Source organism: Tetrao urogallus (genome assembly GCF_951394365.1).
Source record: "Tetrao urogallus genome assembly, chromosome: 21".
In the NCBI taxonomy this organism is placed as follows: Eukaryota; Metazoa; Chordata; class Aves; order Galliformes; family Phasianidae; genus Tetrao; species Tetrao urogallus.
The window spans coordinates 4,006,182-4,033,115 of record NC_136834.1 but is presented as its reverse complement, the minus strand read 5'-3'; the positions used below and the strand labels follow the sequence as shown (position 1 = coordinate 4,033,115).

At 50.2% G+C, this 26,934-nt stretch overlaps 1 protein-coding gene across 1 annotated transcript in view; it reads left to right on the top strand.

Annotated features, from left to right (window-relative positions):
* Positions 1-3,848: 3,848 nt before the first annotated feature.
* The window catches only part of NOC2L (NOC2 like nucleolar associated transcriptional repressor), a gene marked incomplete at both ends in the record, with an annotated part of 32,437 nt that continues 9,351 nt past the window's right edge, over positions 3,849-26,934 (top strand). The window contains 15 exons of the mRNA XM_079545650.1: positions 3,849-3,868; positions 3,960-4,091; positions 4,607-4,784; positions 5,310-5,426; positions 6,047-6,167; positions 6,692-6,782; positions 7,194-7,272; positions 7,923-8,033; positions 9,160-9,273; positions 9,918-10,106; positions 11,606-11,745; positions 14,483-14,594; positions 20,223-20,336; positions 20,491-20,592; positions 24,553-24,696. Of these exons, the coding sequence (XP_079401776.1) occupies positions 3,849-3,868; positions 3,960-4,091; positions 4,607-4,784; positions 5,310-5,426; positions 6,047-6,167; positions 6,692-6,782; positions 7,194-7,272; positions 7,923-8,033; positions 9,160-9,273; positions 9,918-10,106; positions 11,606-11,745; positions 14,483-14,594; positions 20,223-20,336; positions 20,491-20,592; positions 24,553-24,696 (1,764 nt within the window). The remainder of the gene's footprint in view (positions 3,869-3,959; positions 4,092-4,606; positions 4,785-5,309; positions 5,427-6,046; positions 6,168-6,691; positions 6,783-7,193; positions 7,273-7,922; positions 8,034-9,159; positions 9,274-9,917; positions 10,107-11,605; positions 11,746-14,482; positions 14,595-20,222; positions 20,337-20,490; positions 20,593-24,552; positions 24,697-26,934) is intronic.

The window sequence follows — 26,934 nt, the reverse complement described above, 5'->3', positions numbered from 1 at the left end:
CTGAGACAGCAGCGCCGTTTGCACAAGCTGCAGCTGATGCACACTACCTGCCATTACACCTCCAACTGAGATAGCCCAAATTTTTGCTGATTTCAGAGGGCCTGACACGGCTCATGGTAGAATATATTGCTCTGCTACCACTCCCGCTCCCTTCCCGACAGCAAACATGATTGAAGCAGGTTGGAAATCATCCAGCTGTATACACCCAGGGCACTAAATCTGGGTAATTGCCCTCAGCAGAGCTTGTGCTGGCATCACTGGCACAGACAGGACACTCTGTGCCCTCACTACAGCACTGAGAAATTCAGCCTCTCCTCACTCTGCATTCATCCAGGGAATCTGAACGGACAGCACGCAGCAGCTCCTCTTTAACATGAGGTTAATCAAGTGTTCAGCCTGGAAGAGATGAAGTCACCAATTGTGAGGAAGCAGAGGGCACTAATAGCTCAGGAGCTGCAAGTGCACTGCTCCGAGCTGCAGATCCAGCACTGCTGCTGCAATGACCCCATGGGGTGGCAGAGCCCCCATATGGAGCTGGTTGTGTCCTCCCATCCCTCACATCCCCCTTCTGTTCCCCAAACCCTCGTGCTGTGGGTGGCAAGCAAGGCCTGTGCTGCTTCTGCAAGCAGTGGAATTAATCTGAGAGCCACAGACAGCGCTGAGTCTGCAGGACTGAGAATCCCCAGCTCTCAGTAGGGTTGTGTTGTGTGTGTTTTTTTAATGAATTAGGCATAAGTGACACGCACTGAATCCTCCTGTCTAGACATCTGCAGAGAAGTGACAAGCTGCCAGAGAGGATGTGGAGCCTTGGCAAGGGGGTGGGGAGGGCAGGGGAACACTGCACACAATTGCCAGCTCTACAGCACAGACACAGCGCTGGCTTCAGGCAAGAAGGGCATTCAGCACATTGACCTCGTCAGTGCCTTTCAGCAGCTCAGCGGGTTGTAATCAATAGGTTCTGGTGCATACAGAAGGCTGGAGGTCTCCTAATGGAAGCTTTTCTCCCCATTTCTCCTGGGGCGTTTTGTTTGGATCCCAGTTCCCCCAGCTTGTATTCAGAAATGCCTTTGCTGCCATAGGTGAAAAAAGAGAAAGGATTTCAGCCCTGCCTGCCTCGTGCCTCCCTGGGTGCACGCTCTGCTCCCTGCCCCATGCACACCCCACCCAGGCAGCCACTCTTCCTGCAGATATCCTCAATGCAGCTCTCAGGTTGCTTGCACAAGGGGGATGGGCTCAGCTCCATGCACAGCTGATGGACTCAGAGGCAGCTGTGCTGACATTTGGGTAACATCAAGTAATGGGTCAGGCCCGAATGGTTTCAGTTCCAGCAATGGGAAGAAACAAGCAATGGAAACTAATTCATAAAGATGCCTTTGAGATGCTCAGCAAAAGGTGCGGGTCTCCAGCTGCACTGGGATCACACAGCAGCTCCTACAGTCCAGCACAAAGCACACCAAAATCCAAACAAAAGCAAATCTTCCTGCCTCTGCCAAGGGCTGGAAATGTGGGCCATGTCCCAAATCCCCCTTCCCAGCATCACTCAGCATACAATGGAGAGCAGCTGTCACATCCAGCACTGCTTTATGGCACAAGCAGTGTCAAACCTCCACACAGAGGCATGGAGAAGGTCCCTTCAGGCAACAACTAACAGCTCCAACTGCACTACCCATCACAGTGGCACTCGTGAGCTCCTCTGACAGACACCTCTGACCCCAACTCGCTCTCCAGAAAGGCAAACAGAGTCACAAGCAGAGCCTGGGCCAGGTGCAGGCAGCCCCTGGGGGAGGAACACTGCACTCCTGGCTCCCAGTCTTGTCATGGAACACCCCAATGGCACCTTTTGCCATCGCCCTTCAATTAGCACTGTGCCCTCCCACCTGCCTGCTCTGCACAGCGATGGTGACTGCAGCGGGTGGCATCGGGCCAGCTTGGAACAGGCTGTGGTCAGTGGGCACCGTGGGGATGGGCTGGGATAGGATTTGGGGGCATTAGTGGTCTTCTCCTACCTGAATGATTTCATGATTCTCTGATTACTTTGCTGTGTTGCCTCGACATCAGGCAGGAGCTATGGATGTGGTGACACTCATGGGTTACTAACTGGCATCTCAAGGGAGTGCTGATGACATGAGGCAAGGTGACATGGGGGAGGAGGGTAGAAGAGACAAGGAAAAAGTTGAGAGAAGGACAAGGGACCTTCCTTGTCACCCAAGGTGCTAAGCAGTGGTTCCATTCAATCCTAGACCATCAAGCCAAGAGAGAGGGAACTACAATTCCTGCCATCTCCTGCTCTGAATGTTTGCTTCATTCGTGCATCAATCAGCTCTCAGGAAGGAAATTCCGACCTTTACATCCCAAATCCTTCAGCCTCACTCACTGCTATGCTGAATGCCAGAGTCAGGAGAGAAATTTGGGCTGCAGAGAGCAGAGATTCCAGAGGCGATTGCTTGGCTGCAATGATCCTAACCAGAAAGTTGTACTGAATCACAGAACCACAGAATCATTAAGGTTGATAAAGACCTCTAGGATCATCTAGTCCAACTCCAACCCATCACCACTGTGCCCACTATGTGAGCCCAAAAGTCCACAATGTCAGGTGACCTTTCTGCATTTGGGATCTGCACAGCACTCTGTGTCCCACGTGGAGCCAGCTTGGTGCTGCAAATGGGGCACCCAGCAGCTGAGGGAACATAAGGTTAGCTGCATTGTTTGCTTTTTCCTTACAGCCACAGCTATTTTGCTCTTAGGGAGGCTGGGTGACTTCCTCACTGGGACCAAACAAAGGAGCATCTCACAGAGCTCTGGCACGCAGGCATCACAAACCTGTTGCAGGATCCCTATACAATAGATGGATGGACAGGAGACCTCTGAGGCTCCTCTCAGTCCTTGGAGCCAATAAGTTGCCTCCATTCACCCGGCCACCATCAGCTCCCCGTGTTGCTGAATCACCCTGGAGCCGCTCTCCCTCCTGCAGAGACCCCATCATTCCAGGACAGCATCCGTGCACTCTGCTGACCCAGCCCAGCAGCTGGATGTGCTGGTGATGACTCCAACCCCCTGCTGCCCTGCTGGCTCCCAGCAAGAAGAGAGCTCCGTGCCCTGATGGTCACTGCAGAGGCCCCAAAACCTTCATCCCGCACTGCATCCCGCATCCCCCGGGTAGCACCAAACCGCGCTGACATTTCTCCCTTTGCCCTTCAGCTCCTCCGCAACAAACAGCACCCAACAGCTGCTGTGCGTCCACGGAGAGATGACACAAAATGAGACCGCAGAGCCACCGTCGGGCCCGGCAGCGCGACAACCCCGTTCTGCGCCTTGGGATGGCTCCGTGACCGGGCACACAACGGGCCGGTAAGAGGACAGCCTTAACGGGAGAGATGCGGAGCGCAGCGCTGCCCTTCCGCATCCCGGCGGTGCCAACTCGCTCCGGGGCTGCACCCACCGATCTCCCGGGACGCCTCATTGCGAGCCCCCGCCCGCAGCCCCACCGACCCCGAGCCACTCCATCCGCTCCGGCCAGGCCCTTCCCACCTCCGACCTGCCCCGATCGCCCGTACCGTTGCCGGCAGGGCCGTGCCCGCGCTACTCACGGCTCCGCACGGCCCGGCCCGCGGGATGCTGCGGGCTCCGCTCTGCCCGCGCCGCTGCCGCCAGCCCCGCGGCGGGGGCGGGGCCTGGAGGACAAAGGGGCGGGGCTAGAGGCGGGGCTAAAACATCGACAGCGGTTGAACAGCGCTAAGCCACGCCTACAAAAGAGTTAACCACGCCCGCGCGCTGCTTGGCCACACCCCCCACGCCGCGCGGCATGTTGGGAGCGGAAGTGCGGCTGCCGCGAGGAGCGCGCGGGCGGCATGGCGGCCGCCGGGAGGAGGTGAGGGCTGTGCGGGCGGGGAAGGCCCGGCTGGGAGCGGGGTGCGTTCCGTTCACCTCTCCCTCCTCACGTCTCTCCTTTGGCCCCGCAGGAAGCTGGAGGAGCTGAGCGTCGACGAGTTCCTCGCTAATGGCTTCGAGTCGGAGCCCGACGGCGGTTCAGAGGAGGAGGAGGCCCGGCCCAAGGCGGGGGGGAGGCGGCCCCGGCCCAAAGCGGCCGTTCGGTGAGGGTCTGGGGGTCGGGGCTGGGCTTCAGCCAGCTCTGCAAGGAGGGGGAGCAGGCCTGACTCTCGGGAGAGGCTGCGTGAGCTGCCTTTGTTTTTCTTGGGGAAGAGAAGGCTCTGGGGAGACCGCCGTGCTGCCATCCGGGGGGCTCGTAGAGGGCAGTGAGGCTCTGATGTTGCTGCCCAGAGCAGTGTGAGTGCCCCGTCCCAAGCCCAGGCTGAGCCTTGGGCAGTGTGATGTGGTGGGGGGCACCCAGCCCACAAATGGGGTTGGGGTCTGTGAGTGCTTTAAGGTCCCTTCCAACCAAAGGTATTCTATAATTCTGTGTTCTTAATCCTGAGTTAAAATAAGCTTTGATGAGGCCAGAGCAGGTGTTGGAGCCACAGCTCTGATTATCCAATCACCACTTTAATTAGCTGCAGGTGTGCATAGTGCCCAGTGGTTGCTTGCTTTTCATAGAGCACCAGCAGAAGCTTGAGCAATGAGTAAACATCTTTTAACTCTTCTCTATCAGAAAAAAAGGAAAGGCATCTGAGCATAAAGACCAGCTCGCCCGACTGAAGGAAAAGGATCCTGAATTTTACAAGTTCTTGGAAGAAAATGACCGCACGCTGCTGAACTTTGATGCTTCAGACAGTTCGGAGGAGGAGGAGGAGGAGGGAGGCTTGCACATCCCACCTGACTCATTAGAGGTACCAGAATGCTGAAATCAGTTATTTCAATTACATGTGAAGTGTTTTGAGTTTCAGTGCAGGTGTTAATTATATTTGGGCTGATGATTGCACTAGTGAAGGGGTTCTCCAAAGATCAGCTGCAGGTGTTTGTGCTTGTAACCCAGAAATCAGCTGTGGCTTTGAATTGAGCATGAGTTAAAGATTGTGAAGGCAGAGCCTTGCACCACCTTTTCCCTGTGGCTTTAGACTTGTATTTATTTCCTCAATGAAAGTTTATTTTACTTCAAGCCTTGACCTTGGTGATTTCAATTACTGCACATCATACTTATGTAGTGAAGCTGCAGGGCTGAAGTAGCTTTATTGCAATTTGTAATAACCTTAATTTTGTTACAGCTTTACACAATATTATATCTTTATCACAATGCTGATAACACAAGTTGTTGCTACTGCCTACTTGCCTCCTCTTTAGTTATTCAGTAAAAGAGATGGGACCACAAAATATATATATGAGCATTTTCTTAGTCTTGATATCAACTTTTTTAGGAAGCGAGTGATGAAGGTGAAGAAGATGAAGAAGAGCAGGAGAAAGTTAAACAGAAGAAAGTTGAATCCATCCCTGTGAGCTTGAAGATGGTTGAGGAATGGAAGAAAGCTGCAGAGGTGAGCAGGGAATTAGAATACAAAGCACTGGAGCGTATTCTTTTAAATGTTGGTCCACATGTTGCCACATCTAAAGGCTGTGTTTTAATTTGTTCATCTTTCACAGAAGTACAGAGGAGATGTGTGCTGGTCCTGCCCATAGAGTTTGTGTTAGTTCAGTGTGACTTATCTTTGCAGTTTTCACTTGGGCTGCAGTATTACTCTTGCTCTGAAGGGAAAGGTAATGAAAGAAATGAAGAGTGGTTCAGAAGCAGGCAGAATGATTAATTCCTGTTCTCTTCATTGCTGTGCGTTGTGTCTTGGACAGTTCCAAGAACTTACCTGAAGTCCCATTTTGAGCAATGTATTCTGATGAAATATCTTGCTGTATGTGACAGTGGGAGGGAAAGGTTAAGCTGGGTAATTACTTGCAGCTGTTTCTGCTTCTCCAATCTCTTGCCCCTCAACCAATTAAAAGCCTTAAACTTTTAAAGCAGGTGAAAGCCATTAGCAGTTGCTGACTGCCTTGATGCTTTGTCTTACATTAAAAGTTCTATTTTTACAGTTATAATAAATTCCAGCACTCCTATCCCTATAAAATACTTCAGAAGTTTGCTGTTTGGTTTTAATTCTTTCCTCAGAGAGGGCTAACACCAAGACTTTTCCATGAAATCACTCAAGCATTCAAAGCAGCTGTAGCAACTACCAAAGGAGACAGTGGTGGTGCTGATCCCAGCAAGTTTCAAGTCCTTGATGCTGCAGGTGAGTTAATTGCTGTGCTTTGTGTGAGAAGGGAATCCATTTTGGAGGGAAAGCTGCTCTGTTGGAAGAGAGTGAGGGTAAGCACTGATGGAGCAAACTTACCCTTTCCTCCTTGCTGTTGTCTTTAGGGCTGATCTTACAAGATTATTTTGTCTTTTCCCCCTATGATGTCCTGCAGTGTTGTTTGGAGCTCAGTTCTGCTGTCAAGTTCATATATCCCTAGCCAGGACCTCTCAAAATACTGCAGGTGTAGATCTCCTCTATAGAATTACTGTGCTGTAGCACAGATGAGATAGAACTTACCTCCCTTTTATGTGAGCTCCAGGCTGTATTCTGGGGGAGAGTCTATTTCTGACCAGAAATAATGGATCAGACTGGAAGCTTGTGGATACTGTAACTGTGGGAGTTACCTGCTTCTTCAGCTCTTTGAGGAGCTCTTCTCAGTTAGCTGAGAAGCTATGGAAAAAAAAATATATATATTTATAAAACAATCATTTGTAAATGCTTTAACTTTCTCTAACCAGTGTTCAATGCCCTTGTGTCCTTCTGTGTCCGGGACCTCTTCAACTGCCTGCAAAAGCTGCTGCTTGTGAAAGCCCCTAAGAACAAACAAAAGTAAGTCTGAGATTTGAGAATTGCAGGTGAGAGCTGTGTGAGATTATTTCAGAACTGCATTCTGGCATGAGGCTGGAAAAAGATGGCAGTTTCAGAGCTGCCTAGCCAAGTTTTCTTTTTCCCCTCTGAAAAGGCATCCTCTCTAATGTTAGACTCCAGCTGCTTGCACAGGGTTTACCAGAAGGGCATCTGTAACTGTGTGTGTTGTGTTCAAGAGCAGTGTTAAGGCATCGTGAGTCAGATCTCAGAGAAAGGAGGCCCAGGCCTTCTGCATACAGCGAGGCCAAGTACTTGAAGCAGTTGTTTCTACTGCCTGGCAGTACTGAGGAAACAAATCCACTGTTCTTCATGCTTTGCTGAAATCTAAATTTCATTTTTTTAAATCTAAGCCCAACTCTTGTTCACTTGCAGGATGGCCCTCCCTTCCAACAGTCCACTTTGGAGCAAATTGCGACTGGATGTAAGAATGTACCTGTCCTGTACCATCCAGGTAAGAAACCTCATGTTTGTGTTGCCAGCACTGGGCTGTGTATCTGTGGGCTTTTGATCTGGGTGTTTTGGAATGAGGCAGGTGAGCTTTTGCTCACCATCACTAAAAGGAGAGCCAAGCAGTCAACAAATTAATTAACAAGGCAGGTGTGCTGTGAGGCAGTGGTGGCAGGATGACCTAGCAGGAGCAGCATTTTGATCTGCAGAGCCTTTTCCTCAAGTTGTGGTGCTTCTTGCCAGTGGCAGATCTTGCAAGAGGCTCACTCAGTGAAGAGTCCTTGCAGTGCAAGGGGAATGAGAAAGATTTGGCCGTTTATAGTGAGGTGACAGTGACACTGGTGTTGTCTATAAGGTGTCTTAAACTATGTATACCCTGAGTTGTTACACTCCAAGCGAGGCTTTAAGTGATGAACCTGCATGCCAGCACCCTGTGCTCCTGTTTGCCAAGATGATGTAGGTTCAGGGCAGTGATTTAACCTGGCACAGTCTTGCTCTATTCCTGATATAGCTCAGGTTTTTTGGGCTTCCTTCTGGAGGAGGCTTTTGTTCCAGTCCTTTGGTAACGCAGTTACTTGAGAACAGCCAAATGAGATGCTTAGTAGTTAAAGGAAGACTGCAAACTAGCTAAGCTTGCTTTGTTTTTCCCTGTAGCTCCTGTCTTGTCTAACAGAAGCCTCTGTTGGAGCAGCAGTTCTCCAGCATGTCAATTCCATACTGCCTTATTATCTGTCCTTCCCAAAGCAGTGCCGGATACTTCTCAAGGTAAGGTGGCATGCTGTGGTTTCATGGTAGTCTGATCAAGGCTCTCTTTTTCTTTCAGTCCTTTCAGGGCTTGTGCTTCTCTTCTGGGCTTTCTGGGTGCTGTGAAACTCTTTCATGGTGAGATGATGGGCACAGTGCTGTGTGTTACTGCTGCTAGTCCCCACACAAAGTGTGGGTGTTCTGGGGAAGCTGTCTGTTTCCTTGCTGCAGATGGAGAACTTGCTGCCTGGGTGCTGAGGCTGTGTTTAGTCTGTGATGGTGTTACACTCTCAAGAGCTGGGGGTGGAATATTTTTGCAGAAACTTAGTCACAACTGCTAAGTGCTTAAGAGCAACAGAGGAGGTGTGGAAGAACAGAAAGAGGGCAACAGGGTGATGTGTTGGCATGAAAAGCTGCAACACATTTAAATGAAGCTGGGAATGCTCTGGTAAAGTATGTACACCTGGTATTGTTTGGTAACTGCTGTAGAGAGGACTTTGTTGGAAAGCTTTTCAGCCCTGCAATTGGACTGTTTCTGATTTCCTGAAGAATTTATTAGTAGAGGAAGTTGTTGCAAGCTTGCATCGTGATTATGGTGCTGCTGCACCAGATGCTTTCTGACAGAGCCATACATGTCCAGCTGAATCTGCAGGCTGAGCAGGTGAGGACAGGCAGGTCTGGGAAAACTTGAATCTGTTCACTTCCTCTTCAAGATGTTAAGGAGAGATACATGCATAAGGCAACCAGACATCAGTCAGAGCAGTGTTTGAGCTCATGTGGGATGTCTGTTAGCCCAGAGCTCTGCAGAGGCTGTACTCCCTCAAGCTGCTCCAGTTAGTGCTGCGATGCACTGGGTGCTCATCAGGTTTGTGCCACAGTGTATGTCAATAAAGCGACATCCATTTTTCAGAGGTGTGGATTTGTGAAGTTGTATTGATTGGGGGTGTATTAATGTAACACTTTGCATGCTGTTGTAGCTAGAGCATGAGGACAGAGTAGCTGTTGTGACAGATTCTGTAACTTATGGCCTGCCATCTTTGTAATCCTTCTCTTTCCCTTGCTTTGATGTGAAGGCAGGGGCCCAGACCCTTCTGTTAACAGGAGGGGCTCTGTGTCCCTTCACTTACCTGAATCTGTTCTATTCCAGCAAGCAATCCATTTGTGGAGCACGGGTGAAGAAACAGTGAGAGTGCTGTCCTTCCTTGTGCTGAACAAGATCTGCCGCCACAGGAAAGAGGTGTACCTGAGTCACTTGCTCAAGGTAAGCTTGGCATTTCTTTTACTCTGCAGCTTTCCTGAAGTCAGATGCAAAAACCTTAAGGCTTCATTGTGTGAAGTACAACAGGTATTGGCACCCCCAGAAAATTAACTGGGTGAAAATGTTAGGTTGAGGTGTGGTTGAGGTTTGTTACTACTGCCATTCTTGCTGAAGGCATGTAGGCAGAGTTTTAGCAGGCAGTGCAGTCTGTCTGCAGGATAAATACTACTCCAAAACCTTGAGGGCTTTCTTCAAGCAGCTGTTTGGTGCTGCTGAGCTGCTCTCATCTTTCAGCTAATAGCTGAGGATCCCAAGTGTAGTTTGCTTCGTTACTGTTCTTGCAAAGAGAGCCTTGTTAACCACTGTGACCAGCTGCAGGCATGGATGGCTCAAAGACATCCCAACAGTTCTGTCCTCTCTTTGCTTGGAGGAGCATGGCAATGTTCAAGCTCTGTGCTAAACAGCATAGAGGTGGGAAGATTCTCTTTCCTGGCTCTGCTGAGGAAGGAGCATGCTAAAACTACCTTTGCTTATTCTTCTGAAGTGGCTGTTCTCACAGAAGGAATCCTGTTAGGAAACACCAGGGGGTGGGGAAGGTTTTGTTCTGCCTTCAACGTGGTTTGTATCTCGTTCTCTTTCCCCGACAGCAAATGTACATTGCATTTGTGAAGAATTCAAGGTTTACCTCTCCCAATGTGCTGCCCATGATCAACTTCATGCAGCGCACGCTGGCAGAGATGTATGCCCTGGACACACACACCTCCTACCAGCATGCCTTCATCTACATCCGCCAGCTTGCCATTCATCTGCGCAGTGCAATGACCATAAAGAAGAAGGTGGGTGCCTGCCAGCATGGAAGGAGTCCCCCCCCCCCCTGTGGGGCACGTGTGGAGGGAGGGAAATTACTGCAGCTGCTTGAGGCTTTTGGTGTCTCCTAATTCTCAGTACTTATCCGATCCGTTTCATAATGTGCCAGGGAATAGTTTTGCCAGAGGCTGGGTGCTTCACAGCTGTCTGTGAATTCTTTTCTGTGTTAGTTTAGAGCTTCAGTAATGAAGGAGAGAACAGACTGCTGCAGAGTGGAAGTCACTTCCCTCTCTGCAGCTTGCCAAGAGTTTGACAAGCTTCCCCTTTTCTGTGTCGGACGTGCTGTTTTTCTTTGTGAAACTACAGTTTTGCTGTTGCAAAATCCCAGAGTAGAGGGGACCAGGAACGACCCTGATGTGTTCATCTTTCCACTGCTGTGCCCAAAGGTGCATCTGCCCCACTTGTCTGCAGCTGGTATTGCCAATCTGTACTACTTATAGGGCATCACTGAACAAAGCAGCTCAGACCTCTTGGGAGCAGTCCTGATTTGGGCCACCTCCAGTCTGACCTAGCAAATCTGAGTCAGATTGCTAATCCTGGCTTTATTCTTGTTTAGCAAAACAGATCCCTGTAGATTAATGGCTGAGCTGCTCCCAAACGTTGCAGGACTGGTAACCAGTTAAATCTCTTGGCTGTTCAGACATGGGGATAAATGAAGTCTGGGCTATATATTCTCTAATTGGATTGTGTTGGCTTCTTACACACTCAGTCTTGGCCCAGACAAGACTTAAATCCACTTGTTTTCACAGCTGGGGTGGGTTGTGGGAACTTTACGTGACATCAGCACAGCCAAAATGTACAAATCTCAGCAGTAAGCCAATTAATTTAAATTGAGTAGTGGGTGGTTATGGAAGGTGATTACAAGAGCAGGTTGTGCTGTACAAGAGAAGCTGAGAACAGGCCTTGGTACATCATAGTGAGCTGGGAGAGCTGTCATTTCCAGCTGCAGCCCAATCCCTGCCACAAGGTTTGGGCCAGTAGTTGCCATTAAGTATTTCTGCTCTTTCTTCAGTTCTTGCACACCTTGTTTCCATCACGTGAAAGAGTGACCTGGGCTTTGGAAGTGTGTATGAAAGATGGGTTGGAGCTGAGGCTCCCTCGAAAGCATAATCTCTTCAGAAATGTAATGCTTTGGATTGTGGGAAGTGCATGACTCCTTGGAAAGAGTGTCCTTAAGGGACTTGTTTAGTCTGACCCTAGAGAAGTTGCTTAAGCACAAGGCAGGTGTGGGTAGGGACTCGTCCAGAGGTTCTTTAAAAGCTCTTGGATTTGAGCTGCTCAGCCAGCCTGAAGCTGTTGGTTGTGTGCCAGACACAGCACTGAATTTGCTGGGTGATGCATGAGCCGCAGCTGGAGCTTTGGGTCTCTTTGGGCAAATTCTCTGTCCTCTTGGAGAATGCTGAGTAAAGGGCCTTGCAGAGAAACCAGAGCGATCTCTCAGGTCTTGATGTTGATTCCTTTTCTCCAGGAGAACTTCCAGTCTGTCTATAACTGGCAATATGTGCACTGCCTGTATTTCTGGTGTCGAGTTCTCAGCACGATTTATCCCAGCGAGGTCATGGAGCCATTGATCTATCCTCTGACACAAGTCATCATAGGCTGTATCAAGTAAGTCGTTTTTTCTCTCTGCTGGCAGTGCTGCTCTCATCTGATGCAGCAGAGCACTGGCTGAGGGGTGTTACTGCTGTGTGATTTGGAGTTAACGTTGCTTTGTGAGGAACTGTGAGCTGCATTTGATGGAAGCATTGTGAGCACGTGCCACAGAGGAATTAGAAGACTTCTGAAGGGGAATTCAGCACCTCTGTTTTCCCTAGCTAAGATCATGGGCTCAGGCATATGTAAAACCAGGTACTGTGCACAAAGGATTGGGCACAACTCCCAGTTGTACAGGGAGAAAATGTGCTTAACTGTCTTGCAGCAGAGAGTGCTAAACACAGAATCAAGTCTTCAGCTCTGAGAAGAACTGGGTTTCTGTGTGCATTTGTTGCTATCTGAAGTTCTAGGGGCATGCTTACTGTTTTTAGTATGTCTCTGCTGGGAGGTTGGTTTTTTTTCCTAGTGGTTTGTGTGCTTAGATAGAAACTGCTGTTAATGGGCATTGAGGGAATTTCTGAATCTCTGGTGATCTCTGAAATCCTGTTAGCTCTGTAACCAGATTCTCAGCTTTAAAGCACCACCCGCCTGGTCTTGAAAAACTCCCAAGTGGTGATGAAGATAAGCAGATTTAAACGATCGTTAGAGCATGCATACATCCTTACCCCATCCCCCATGTGCACAGGCTGCTTCTCACTGCTGCTGCAGAGCTTCAGCTGTCCTGCAGACAATTCAAGGCAGTTTTTTGCCTGTCTGAGTGGATAAATCAGCTAGCTGGGGCCAAGGAAAGGTGAATGGGGTGAGCCTCAGCAAGAGCAGCAAATAATAAATAATGCTCCTGTCTGATGTACAGGGCTGGTTGGCATGGCATACAATTACCATCTGACAATGCTTGAAAGGTTTGGATGGATTTTGGAGTGGGGAAAATAGAAATGGATCCCAGGTTAACAAAGCCAGTGTCTGGGATGTACAGAGTAGATATGTTAGCATGTATGGGATGTACAGGTAAGCGTGGATGGGAATGGTATGGCAGTGTGGGCTCCTGCCTGAGTCTGTACCCAGGAGCAGACTGCCTGTTCTTAGTTCTTGCTTAATTTCAGGCATTTCTGGAAGGCTCAGATAGGGGAATGGGGCTGCATGGTGTCGTGCTGAGCAGGCTGCTTTGCACAGGCAGTACGAGCTGTGCCCCTCTGTCCCCCTGCTGCTCAGCTGTGCCATGGGTGGGAGGGCAGGAAGCTGGGCATGCAGCCTCCCCTGCACAACCTTTCATTGCCCTGCTGGCGTAGCCCTCTTGGGAGCACCAGGAAGGTGATGGATAGCACTTGGAGGTGGAGATGCTCCTTCCCAAGTGCCTTTAGGCCGGGAGGTGGCGCCTGGCTCCACTGAAAAGCAGTGAGTGGGGATGTCTGTCTGTCTGCAGGGCTGCATTGGCTCCTCTTGCTGCCCCTGGGGCTCAGGTGGGGAAAGCACAGCTCCTCACAGGCTTTGTGCTCTAGGCAGGGACCAAAGCAGAATTAGAAACGCGATGGAAGCAAGATAATGAGGAGCAGGGAGTTGCTGCTAAAATGAAAATAAAATGCTTTCAAACTATTTTTAAGAGTACATTTCAGAAGAACGTGTTGAAGAGGCGTGTGAGCAAGATGCTGATGCAGAGAGGAGGAGTGCTGAATGGGGAAATGCTGGAGTTTGATGGCTTTTGCCTTAATGATGCTGAACAATGCTGCTTTGCTGCAGAAGCTCCTGGTTTTCTTCTTTTCCCCCCCATTCTGGAAAGGTTTTTTCTATCTTGTTCCTATCCCTAGCAGACAAGGTAGAAAGCCAAGCTGTAAACATGGTGCTCCTTCGTGGCTTACAGCTAAACAAATATTTGTGGTGCACTGAAGTTTTGCTTTCCATCCTGCTGCTGTGCTCAGAGGAGAGAAGGCTTGGAACCCTTGGGGTGACCCCTGGTCAGCTCTTCTTTGCAGAGCCAAAGCTGTGCTTTGTATTCCCTGTGCATCCAGCCAGCAGGAAGTTAAGCAGATTGGTGCATCGCAGAGCACTCTAAAATTAATGGTCTTGGTTTACAGTAAATCTATACATTTAACAGGTTTATCCCTTGATCAATTAATTCCTGAGAATGGCTTTCGTCATCTCCACTGGTGCCAGATCAGGGGTGCAAAGTAGATTTATTTCTATAATGGATCCAGTGATAATTATTTCACTATAGTGGGGTTAGGGGGAGAAGGATGGAGGTGATTTATGGTTTCTGGTCAAATGGTGTTGTTTTTTTTTTTTTTCCTGCTCCTGGGTTGCTCAGCAAGCTCTTCTTGGGTGGGGGGTGATGTACTGATCTATCAGATGTAAGGCTGTTGTTTGTTTTCCTTAATATAATTCCCAGACTTGTTAATGTAATGGTATCCATGTCTTCCAGGCTGAGGCAGTGCATGGTGAGAGGTTTCTGGAGTGGTAGGTTTGTGTCTGATGGGCACTGCATTGTCCTCTGCTGGCTTACATGGCATGGGGCAGCTCCTTCCCCATCAGAACCTGGCAACCTGGTGCTTGGGTTGCAGAAACTTGTTAGTATTACAGCTCCAGCACGTGTGAATTTCATTTCCCATTGTGGGATGGCTTCCACAGCTTGATTTGCTGTGTGATACTAAAGCTGTCTTCCTTTTCTAGTGTAGGAAGTGCTCCAGAACGTTGCTGAAGGCTGCAGATGCAGCTCCTGTATTAACATGACCTGATATCCTTTCCTCTTTCTGCTCTCTAGGCTGGTGCCCACAGCTCGTTTCTACCCTCTGCGCATGCACTGCATCCGTGCCCTCACCCTGCTGTCAGAGAACACCAGGACCTTCATCCCAGTGTTGCCATTCATCCTGGAGGTTAGTTGGCTCCTGCTGATCTAGCAGAGGCTGATGCCTGTTGTCTCATGCAGTAACACCCCTGAGCTGTGCTGTTACTCAGTCCTGTTGATGTATCTTAGGAAGAGTTTCTCGCAGCCACTTACAGAGGAGAAAGAAAGGAAAAACTCCTCCTAAGAATGAAGAATTTATTGAGGAAAAGTATCCCATAAAGGCAGCCTGGCAAAACAACATGTTCAGTTGAATTCTTGGGGCTCTGTTTCTCTTAAGATAATGCCCCATGTATCAGACTGCTGACATCTCTCCACGTAGATCTTGCTGTGGGGGCACAGAAGCAGTGCAGCCACGGCTCTTTGAAGAGGGGCCTTTGTGTGAGGGAACAGAGCAAGGTGAGGAACACAAAGCACCAGCAGGTCAGCATAAGGCAGGGCGTTCAACAGGAGTGAGGGAGGCTTCTATAATAAATGACCTGAGTCAGCCAGGCTCATTCCTAATCAAGTTCTGTTGAAGCAGAGGCTCTTGTGGTTTTGTGTTGTTGTAAATGTCCTTCACAAACCACATCCTCTGAGCCTGCGGGAGCCGGTGGTGTTTATAAATCTCCTCCTATCCCCCCTCCACTCTGCCCTGGCCCTGGCCTGTGTGGCTTTGCCATTCGCCTGCTTCCTTCCTCTTGTTCACACACATTTGAAATTCTGCCAGCCAGATTTAGTGATAGAGACATCTCTGCTCCGTGGTGGTGGAGCCTGGGGGGGAGGATGATTCCTCTGCTGCTTATTTTTTTCTAAAGCTCTGAGAGATGCTATTTTTCCCCTTGAGGTTGCCTCCCCCCTCCTTGTTGTGTTCTGGCCCCAACACCTTGGCTGTAATCTGTGTCAGGCTCCAGCCAGATGTTACCACACTCAGTGCTGAGCTTCCTCCCTGCTTCCACGAGCCCCTGACCACATCCTACCCTGCTGTATGAGGCATTGCTTAGCCCAGCTTGTCCAGACCTTGGTGACACGGGAGCAGGGGAAATGTCTGCATGCGTGTCGGGTGTGTTGCTCACATACTTTTGCATTCCTTTAACTTCAACTTGGAGTGTTAACCTCAAACTTCCCAGCAGCTGCCAGCCTTTCCCTTCTTCCTGCCCATCTCCTGCAAGGGATCCCTCAAACACCCTGAGGAATTCCTAGTAGCTGTTCTCTTTGCCCTTCTGTTTCTTCCCAACTCCTCTAGCAGAGGTCCCTGAATGCTCTTGCAAATCCTACTTTAGGAGCTGTACTGCAGCTTTGCAGGTGAGATGGCAGGAGCAGCAGCACACAGAGGAGAATTGAAATGCCTGAAGTCCAAGGTGTCTGGCGCTGCTGAGAGGAGAAACCATGTGCTGATGCCCAATTTAGTGCTTTACAATGAGCCTTTTCATACTAGCAAATCTACCCTCTTTGTAGAAGAAACTTCTTCCTTACGTCCAATTGAAATCTTGTCTTAGTTTGAAAGTTTCCCCTTGTCCTGCCTCAGCAGACCCTGCTAAAGGGTCTATCCCTTCTTATAGCCCCCTTTTGGCCATGGAGAGGCCCCTCTCAGCTCTCCCTACAGCCTTCCCTTCTCCAGGCTGCACAGCTCTCAGCCTGCCCTCACTGGGAGATGTTCCATCCCTGGGATCATTTTCATGGCCCTCCTCTGGATGCACTCCTGCAGGTCCATGTCTCCTGTACTGAGAACTCTACATCTGGACACAGTACTCCAGGTGATGTCTCACCAGTGTAGCAGAGGTACAGGATCACCTCCCTCACCCTGCTGGCCACGCTGCTTTTGATGCAGCCCGGAATGTGGTTGGAGTTCTGGGCAATGAGGGCACATTGCTGGCTTATATCCAGCTGCCAATACCCCCAAGTCATTTGCAGCAGGGCTGTGCTCTATCCTTACATCCCCCAGCTGGTGCTCATAGCAGGGATTGCTGTGGCCCACGTGCAGACCTTGCACTTGGATTTGTTGAAGCTGATCTTTGCTTTCAATGGGAGGGGCATAGCTTCCCCAGTTCCCACCTTCCAAATCTTCTGTTCCAGGGCTGGGCTGTGTGTTAAGTAGTCACTAGTGAAGACTGGGAGGAGGAGTTATTGAATAACTTTAAATTGGCATGCCAAGCCTGCCTGTGGGGAGATTTCCACCTTGTTTATCCACACCTGCCTTCCAGCAGATGAGCCACCAGTTCTCCTTCCAGTCAGCCTTCTCCTTGTCTGTTGTTCCCAGCTGCCTGTTTTGCTCACTAAGGGGGGAGTATGCCCTCCAAGACTTCTTTTTCCAGTTGATGTACCAGTAGAAGCCTTTCTTGCTCTTCTTCGTACCCCTTGCCAAGTTTAATTTCAGTTGAGCCTTGGTCTTCCTGACCTCAACTCTGTTCAGCCCAGCAGCATCCCCATACTCCTCCCAGGTTACCTGGCCCTGCTTCCAATGCCTGTGCATTTTCCTCTCACTCTCCAGGTTGAGACAAGGAATCGTGGAGACATCGTGATCTCATCATGAGACATAGGAATCTAATCAGTGCTGGTATTTTAAGCAGGAACAGACTTGAGGGGCATGGCTGGGGTCAGGGAGCAGATCGAAGCCTTCCCATGCTCCATTTGATGTGAAAGGCAGCAGACTGCCTGGTCTGTTGCTGCAGCTGAATCCAAGTGTGGTCAAGGAATGGCTCTGGACTTTGTGGCCCTGTTTTGTCTGCATCTGGAGCCACTTGTTTTTTTTTTTTGAGAAGGCTTTGTATAGCCTTAAAGTGGATTCTGAAAAGCTCTCTGTAAAGAGGGACTGTGTAACTGTTTCCCTTCCCCCTCACCATGAAGGAATAGCAGCCCTTGCTGCCTCTTGTCTCAGCCCTGTCGCTGCTGTGCTGTCAGGAGACAGCAGATGGAATGTTTGTGCAATTCCCATAGGCACAGGAATTCCCCAAGCCCCTGCCAATAGAAATAAGAACTGTCTGCTTGATGCATCGTGACAAGGGCTGATGCTCCCCAGCACGGACATCCAGCGTTGTGTCCTCTTTGGCTCTACTTTTCAGGATGGAGTAAAAGAAATTGCTGAAATTGCCTCTTAGGCAAGAGGAGATGGCTCAAGAGAGTGTAAAGCAGGCAGGCTTTTATTTTTGTGGTGTTCCTCCCCTCGAAGGGCCTGTGAGATCCCTGGCTTTTAATATTTTCTTCAGCACTTCAATTATTTTGTGACAGGCGTTAGTTTCTGCAGCAGGAGAACTGGTGGCTCATCTGCTGGAAGGCAGGTGTGGATAAACAAGGTGGAAATCTCCCCACAGGCAGGCTTGGCATGCCAATTTAAAATTAGCTTCCCTGTGGAGGGATTGGGAAAGAGGTTAACCCTGAGAAGCTTAGGAAGGTGAGAGTTTTTCACTTTGACACTTAAATGGCTTGAGTTCTGTTTTGGATGTGCTGCTTGCTTTGGAGAAGGGGCTTGAAGTCCAACATGTGGGTGGTGGATAGAGGATGCAAAGATTGTGGCTGGAGCTTAGTGCTGGACAATGTTAAACACTTAAGCACTGGTTTTGTGCAAGATCTGGGCTCTGCATCCTTTACACAGAGGAGAAATGAGATCTTTAGACTCACCAGGCTGAACTACTGCACCCACTGCATATACATTCTCATTCCTCTTTTGCATCCTCCTCCTCCCTGCACCACTGCACTGCAGCTTTTAAGTTGTGGATCACAACTCCTCGTGTGTCAGAAGTTGTTAGAGTGAAATGGTATCTGCCCAATCTAATGGACTCAAATAATGAGACAGTTGGCTTGGTGGAGAGCAAGGGTGGTTTATCTTCACTTTATCAAATCAAGGTATTGGATACCATCTCTCATAGCTTCCTCCCAGACAAGCTGGTGAATCGTGGACCAGATAAGTGAATGAGGGGTACTGAAAGCAGTCTCTATATTTGGAGATACTCAGAAGCTGCCTGGAGCTGGTTCTTGGAGGCCCTACTTTGGAGCAGATGACCTGCAGGAGACATTTCTCATCTCAACCTTTGTGTGACTGAAGAAGTGAAGACTTTTCTCGATGGCACCTAGTGACAGGATGAGATGCAGTATGTGCAAAATGCAAAACAGGGAATTAATATGTGCATCTAAAAAAAAAGGCAGCTCGTTTGAGCTGGAGCAGCTTAGCTGGGTGCCTTGGGTATGGAGGGAGGGTGGTAGAGCAGCTGGAGGGGAGCTGCAGGCAGGTCCTGCTGTGCTCAGCATCCCTGCTGTGTGCTGGCCTGGGGCAGCCTGCCTGGGGCTGATCAAAGCCCTGCCAGGGGGTTTCTGCTACAGCCTGAGAGAAAGAAACGAGATGGGGTAATAAAGTGGATGTGCTGTGGGTGCAGCCTTGGTTTTCTGTCAGCTCAGGCTGTATTTCTGTACGCACTGCCTCTCTAGAAACTGATCATGAGATTGCCCTAAATCCATCTCCTTCCTACCCGTGTTGCCCTGTCCGTTCCTCTGTCTGCAGATGCTCATCACATGGGTCACATCATTGGCTTCTGCCGTCTTCTGGCCCTCTCATCCATCATTATCCCCTTTCTACCATGCCACAGGATCCTTAGACATCAGTTATCCTTCCATTCTGGTCCCTAGCTGAGCTGTTCTATACAATCTTAAGCTGGGAACCATGTTTCCCCCCCCCTTCCTATGTTTCCTGATAGACTCCCTGGTGCCTCTGGTTGCATTCCCCTGCTTGCATCGTAGCATGTAGGCAGCTCATAGGCTTGGTGCCTTTTGCTTTAATGCATCTGACCTTAGGGATCAATACTATTGTTTTGGCCAAAGAAATAACCGTGCATAACGAGGTTTATAGCATCGATTCTCTAGGCTAGGGCTCTTTGTTTTCACAAGCCACCAAGCTTGTCCCTCCCTTCTGAATAACCTGGATTGACAAATAAAATATATATTAAAAAAAATCAATAGTTGCCTCCATGCTTTTCTGGCCTGGGGGCATCAGTGCGACCTGACCAACCCTTCTTTCCTTCCCACCTTGCCCTTCAGCAGTCTGTGTGCTGTATTGCCACATTCCTGGCTGGTTGGGGTCTGATGATGGATGCCTTGCTGCTGCATTGGGAGAATAGAAATTATTTCCTCCCCCAGAGTGAGATTTAAGATTGTTGAGGATTCTAGAGCCTGAGTGCCTTGGAGGCAGGGATGTGAGGTTGTGCATAGGTGCTCAAAAACACAGGTGGGCAGAACATGTGCTGTGTCAGCCCCCCTCCTAGGCTGTCATCTGCTGTGCAGATGTTTGCCAGTTGTTGACTGACTTTTCAAAATGAGAATGTATTACTAATGAGCCTCCCTTGGTTGCCCCTTCTAATCCCCTCATGGGGGCCTTTGAGAACGTGCCCTAATCAACTGGCTTTTGTAGTTCTTAGCATCTTTCTCCTGAGGTCTGCCCCTGCCAGGCTGGGAAAGGGCACATTTGAACTGAAACCTTTTGGTCCTTCTTGTGTCACGGGGCTTCGAGCAGCACAGCACACAGGCTCCCAAACTGTCCCTTGCTGGGACGTGTAAAGAAGGCCAGTACTCAGAAGAGGCAATCAGCATTTCTGTTCGCCTTCTCAGCTCTGCTGTTGACTGCGTGATCTCAGCAGGACTGTGGTGTGTTTTGGGATGTGATCATCTTTAGTCTCCTTTTCTTCTGTTGTAGATTTTCCAACAAGTGGATTTCAACAAGAGGCCGGGACGTATGAGTGCTAAACCTATAAACTTTGCAGTGATCTTGAAGCTTTCAAATGCCAACCTGCAGGAGAAAGCCTTCCGAGTAAGTGGAACCTCAGCTGCTCACAGTGCCCACCCTTAGAAACACGATCAAAAGTTGCCCCTGGCAGTGTGTTTTGTGATCACATCCCATAGGTTAGAGACTCATTTCCCAGGCTGGTTCCTATCTGATATCTATTTCTGCATTCCCTACCCAGGATGGACTCATCGACCAGCTCTATGACCTGATTCTTGAGTATCTTCATTGTCAAGCCCACAGCATTGGATTCCCAGAGCTGGTCCTCCCTACTGTCATTCAGGTAAGGTGTAAGGTATATCTTGGTCACACCAGGACTGTGAACAGAGTGGGACAAAGTCTTTTAACCTGACAACAAACTAAGTGTGAGCAGAGAGCTGCTCACCTCTTCCTAATCATCGTTTTTGGGGAACTCTGGGGAGAATGAAGGCATCGCATGTAAAACAAGGCTGAAGGTGGGTAAAAAGGGCTTTAGAATGAATCACTCTTCTGGAACACGAAGAGGGATGAGGTGCTATGTGATCCCTGTGGTGATGCATTTCTGACTGGTGAACACAATTCTTAATTGGTTCAGAATTGCCCAAATTGCTGTGTTACCTCACCGTAGTGCCTGTGCTCTCAGAGCTCACACTGCCTGCCTATGACCTCCACCATGTGCTCTCCAACAATCCCCAAATCCCAAATTCGTCCTTGCAAAAAGCCACAGTTCCCATTTCTGTCCCTCTTCCTCGCAGCACTGCTGCAAAGTTCTCTCCCTCTGCCACAGCTGCTCTTCCTCACCACTGACGTTTACATAATTCATTGTCTGTAATAAAACTGCCTCGTAGGGCTGTGCGTCTGGGTGTATTGTGCATAATCCTCCCCTAACACCTTGCTAGCTGGGTGGCTTTGGTTTAGAATGAGCTGCGACCTCTGCTTTGAGCAGCAAGATTGCTCAGTGCAAACATGTTGGAACTTGGAACTCGTCCCCTCCTTTCCTCTCCTTCCTCTCTATTTTTAACTCCTGAGTGGCAGGTGTCATGCTGGCTTGGCAGGGGGCTCTGTGGGGACACACACCTCTCCTTGATGCCACGAGCCAGCGTGTCTGCACACGTTGTCAGTGCAGTGCCTCCGGCTGACGTGGGAGCAGCATCTCAGCTGAGTCCCCGTGCTACAGATCCCCTTGTCTCTGCTCTGTGCAGCAGGCTGGCAGCTGCCAGGCACATGCCTTTGGCTGGGTCCCGCCGCCTGGCACGGGCACTGCCTGGCTGGCAGCATGCTGCTGCGGTTAATGGGAGCTGACAGGAGCTCTGGGCTCGAGGAGCAGCTCCTCCACTCGCTTATCAGCAGTGAACAAAGCCCTCTCCTCTCAGTCAGCAGCTGCTGGGGGCAGCAGGGCTGTCGGAGCCGGAATGAGGAGCGGCTGACAGCCCTCTGGCACTCAGAGCCCCGTGGCTTCCAAATGCGCCCTGAGACCAGGCTGTGTTTCTGCAGAGAATTAATGCTATTGGATTCCTATTTGGCTGCCGCTAACCACAGCCTCGTGGCGTCTGCTGGGCCAGGGTGCTGAGGTTAGCTTCCCAAAATCTTGGAGAGCCTTCGGGAAAATGTGTGGGGGGAAGGCTTTTCCCCTGGAACGCTTCCAGTTAACTATAAAAATCCATCTGTCCCATCCTTCCCCCTGCAATGAGCTCGCGCTGCTCAGCGCCGTGCTGCAGGGGCTGGCTTCCAGCTGGCCACGGCTGCAGCAGCTCTGGGAGAAGCGGGGCTGAGCTGCCTTCAGCCTGAACTTGGGAAGCCTGCAAGGCAGGAAGCAGCGGGCAGATCAAAGGGGAGTAGAGGCAGTGAGGAGGGAGGCAGCTCAAAGGCTGCTGTTTTCTAGCCAGCCAGCCAGCTGGGTTGACTCCTGGGCAGTCATTGCTTCCATAGGCTGGCTCCCTTCCGTAGGGTCCTATGTGGGCTAGGCAGGATTTGCAGAAGGGGAGGAGGTCCTGGTGACCCTACCAGCCTCTGCTCCCCAGTGAATGCTCCCTGTGCTCTGAGTGGGAGGTTGGGGTGGTTTTGGGTTCCCTGGCGCACACAGGCCCAGCTGCTTCAGATCACTCGTAGCTCCCTGTGTTGTTTGCTGTAAGAGGAGCTGAGGTTTTGCCGTGGTCTCTGCTGGTCTAAGGCATCGGTGTTTAAGGCTGGCAGTTGAACAGAATCAATCCCACTGATTACAGTGAGGAACCGACCGGGGATGTGAACGGCATAGACACATACAGGCACACATATGTTCTAATTGCTTTTATTCTGGAAAGCAGTGGTCGCTGTGTTTGGCAGAGGGGAAGAAAAGGCATTCGGAGAGTCCCTTTTTTTCCATCTTCTTTTGCCCTCTTGGTTGCTCCCTGCCTCTTCACACAGAGCTGAGATCTCATTACCTCCCGTTAATATCCGTGGCAGATAGCAGTGGGGCTGTGAGGGATTGCTGGGGTCAGGGAGAGGAGGGGGAGAGGAGAAATGAAGCATACAGCTGTGAGAGTGAGCATAGACAGCACCAACCTGCCCAGATAGAGCCTGAGATTTTGCAGGATTTCAGGTGACACTTCTGCAGCGAAAGAAAAATGATAATGTATGTGGCAGCGGATGAAATGGATCTGGGGCTGCAGCTGCGGGGATCAAGTGAGATAAATGGAATGACAAATGCATCTCTCGGTGGAGATAAATATGCAGCGCCTCTAAAAAATAAATATTTTAGGAAGGGTGGGTGAGGAGAGGCCAGGCTTGACCAGCAGGAGCATTTTGCTGCTGGTTTCTTTGTACTTGCTTGATGGGCTCTTTGCTTTGTGGAAAGGGAGAAAGGTGTTCGTGGATCAAACTCCCATTTGTCTGAGCTGGATGAGCACTGACAGGTGGGGATAAAGGACGAGAGGAGCCCTGCTGCTCCGTGATGGAGAGCATCCTGCAGGATTACACCCAGCAGAGCACGGTGCCCTGACAGAGGGGCACGTTTCATACCAACCCACTTGGCGTGTAGGCTTGGCAGGAGGGATGTGTACCCCTCCTTTGCCCATCTCTCTCTGTTGAGGCAGAGCTTTTGAAGCCATAATTAGAGGAGGCAGCACTGTGTTTGCTGACTTAGAAACCCATTATCTCAGTCCTGATAGCATCTGCAGGTCCTGGTGAGATGAAGGCCCTGTTGGGTCTCCTTCTCTATGTCAAATGCCTGGTGTATGCGTGGCTCTAGCAAGGAGCCTGCTCCTGCCCTCCATGTAGCTGTCCTGGGGCTAGTAAAAACTTCTAGCACACAGCATGCTGAGCTGGAATTCAAGCTATGGGTCAATCTGGAGACCCGCATCTCTCCTGGCATCAAGAGCATCCGCTGCAGCCTCACCGTTCAGCTTGGAGGTGTCAGGGCTGTGCATGGTGGTTGGTACTGGTGGGAAGAAGAGGGGCTTGCTTGGGGACGTGGCTACTGAGATAGACAATAACACAAAAACAGGCTCAGTGTGCAGTGAAATAGTCTCACTGTGTGAGAACAGCAGTGTGTTTCCTGCACAGAGAGAGAGCAAGAGCTGACTTTCTGCAAGTGGGATGGTCTGGCTGGCAGCAGTAGGGTTTGTGGTTTCCTGGCAGACTGGCTCTTGTCCCAACCATCCCACCTAAGCCCTTGGGTCTGAAAAGAAAGGAGTATCTAGGCACAGCAATGTGGGTTGTCCACAGCAGAGTCATTGTGTAAAGCTTTGTGTGGTGGCTGTGTGGGTTTGTGCCCTTGAAAAATAGGAGGTGCCAGTCAGAGCTGGGTCAGTAGTTCAGACACCAAGCCAACTTCACCCCACATGACCGTGCAGATGGCCATCTGGCATGACCTGCAGCTCCAGCAGCCCCACGCTTCTCACTGAGCTGTGCTGAAGACCCATTCTGCAGAAATTTCCAGTATCCAATATCTTCTCAATCTCTGCCTTCAATCCCAGCCTGCAGTCTCAAGCCACAGCCCTTGCTATTCCCTTCCCAACTGCTGTTTCCTTAACCCGCAGACACCTTCTCCCATCCAAGCTGTAGCTTCTCTGTGCTTTGGGCCACCTTGCATCCACTGTTGCTTCTTCTCTCTGCGCATTTGTCCACGGTCCCCCTTATTTCTGCCTAAGCACAGACCTGATACTTGCACTGCAACAGCATCTAGCAGCACCCCACGCTGCCACTGAGATGGGAGATGTCTTCTTGCTGAGGGACTCTGGAAACGATTACATTGCTTTCATTCTTCCTCTCCTTTCCCTCTTCCCAGCTCAAATCTTTCCTGAAGGAATGCAAGATTGCCAACTACTGCAAGCCTATCCGGCAGCTCCTGGAGAAACTGCAGGAAAATTCTGCCTACATCGCCAGCAGGCGTCAGAAAGCCACCTTCGGTGTGGCCAGCAGGGAGTCTGTGGTGAGTCTGCTGCTTCCATTTGGGCTTCCTGGAAAGACAGTCAGGCTCCGGCTGCTGGGGCCGAGGGGGTGGCAGGGGGGGAAGGGAGGAGGAGCAGATCATGGAATGGGAGCGTGGGGTCAGGCAGACGCTCGCAAACAACTGAGCTCGGCTGGGCTCTGATGCTGGAGCTGGCAAAGCTGTGCAACCAAGAGACTCATGGAAAATACAGCCCATAAATTACAGCCTTGTGTTGTTTGTAATACGCACGAGTGTGGAAGAGCCTTGCTTTGCTGGGGCAATACCCTTTGCTGGGAAGTTTCTTGCTTTTCGTTATCTGCTCCCAGTACATAGGTGGCAGTTTTTATCTAAGGTGAAGGGGGGGGATTCTGCCTCTCTGTAGGTTTCCTCCCAACCTGCAGAGAGCTGCCTCCAGCAGCACAGAACAGCTGACACGTGACAGTTCAGACTCCTGAGGCAAACCTTTCCTCGTGGAAACGGGATGATGGAAAAGTAAATCAGTAAAGTTGTGAGCTGTAAGAGCCACAATCAGGCATACTGCTCTCGAGGGACACTGGTGCTGTCTTCTGTCTGCTGTCCCTCCTGCTGATAAGATGCTGATCACAATTGATGCCTAGAAAAGCTACACTGGCCCTGGGTGATGTGTGGGGTCCGTCAGTTGAACCTCAGAGTAATTCTGCCTTAGTGCTGAGGTGGAGGAGAGTGGCTGGGGTGATGCTACAGACCTCCTCTTACCTTAGGAAATGAACTGTTGGCCATCTGACTAACAGGTCGAGAGATGCTGTCCTCCTGAATCAAAACTGGCATTGCTAGGGGTGTTATCTGCTTTCCTTAGTCCTTTGGGGACCTGCTGTCATGCTCAGCTGAAATTGGGGCCCTGTGTCAATTAAGCCTTGTTAGTGAAGCTCTGTTTGCTTTGCATTTGTATTTATTCAGCACAGTGCCCTCTGCAAGCCTGGTAGCAGGTGAACTGTGTGTGTGTGTGAGAAAGTGGTGGCTCTGATTCTTGCTTGGCAAGCAGGAGAGAGGTGAAAATATCTGCGTCTGGGAGGTCGTTGATGGGATCAGAGTGATGGCTCTTTGGCCATGTGGTATCACTGGATATCACTGCTAACAGGTGGAAATGGAGCAGAGCTGTGCTGCAGACTAATTCATCTTCGGACACGCAGGGGCAGTAACTGCAGGAAAATTATCCTTTGAAATCCTGCCATATCAATGCCTGGACACAGCAGTGTTGTTCTGGGATTAAGGGGCTGATAGAACTGGTTTGAAGAGATGAAATAGTCTCGGGTTCTGTAAACGCATTTCTGGCTGGGGCTGCTTTGCCAGAGGAATTATTTCCCGTCTGGAGCAAAGTGGTTAGGGTTTTGTTTTGTGTTTTTTTGCAGACAGGCAGTGCTGTGACCACCCACCCACACTGCAGAGGTAGAGATTTCAGCCCCCAGGGCTCTCTGTGGAATGATGGGCTGGGGAAGATCGTGGCTTAGAAAAAAAACAACCAAGGGTTTCCAACCACTCTACCACACAGTCTGCTTTTCCCAGCAGCTCTAGCTGCAGCCCCTGTTTTAAGAATGGATTATTTTAACATCTTGCTGCCTGCACAGCTCCTGGCTGATGCTGGTGCACCTGCTTGCCCAGGAGCATCGCAGCTTGGGTCTAGCAGGGCTGGTCCCAGTGGGGCAGCTGCAAGCAGCCTGCCTCTGGGAAAGGGGTTAGTGAGGGAAAGCAGGTTGAGGTTTGCCCAGCCTGGTGGGGCACTGCCTCTTCTGCAGTTTAAGGGGTACAGCAGCAATGCAAAGTGCTGCTTAGAGAGGATGCCTGGATTGCTAGTGCAAAATGTATTTCTGCATTGTGTCATTGCCCTGTGAGAGGAGGAAGCCTTTCTTCTCTTTGGGTTAATGGGCTCTCAGTGCTCTTGGGAGCAAAGCAAACAGCCTGCTCAGTGCTTCTCTGGCCTGGAGGATCCTGGCTTATCTCTGTGCCTGGGGACAAGCTCTGTGGCTCATGGCCACGCACTTTCCCCCCTGCTCCTTTGCAAATAGATGGTGTAGATTTCCAAGAAGGACCAAAACTCTCATAGAGACTGGGCTTCCCAGAATGGCTTGGACTGTCCCTCGTAATCTGAGCTGAGTTTGCCAGGCTGTCTCCAGTGTATGCAGGACACTGGCATTTCTGCAGGAGTAAATGCTGCCAGAAAAGGGAAGGGAGGAGGAAGCATGAAGAGGGAAAAGAGGGAGG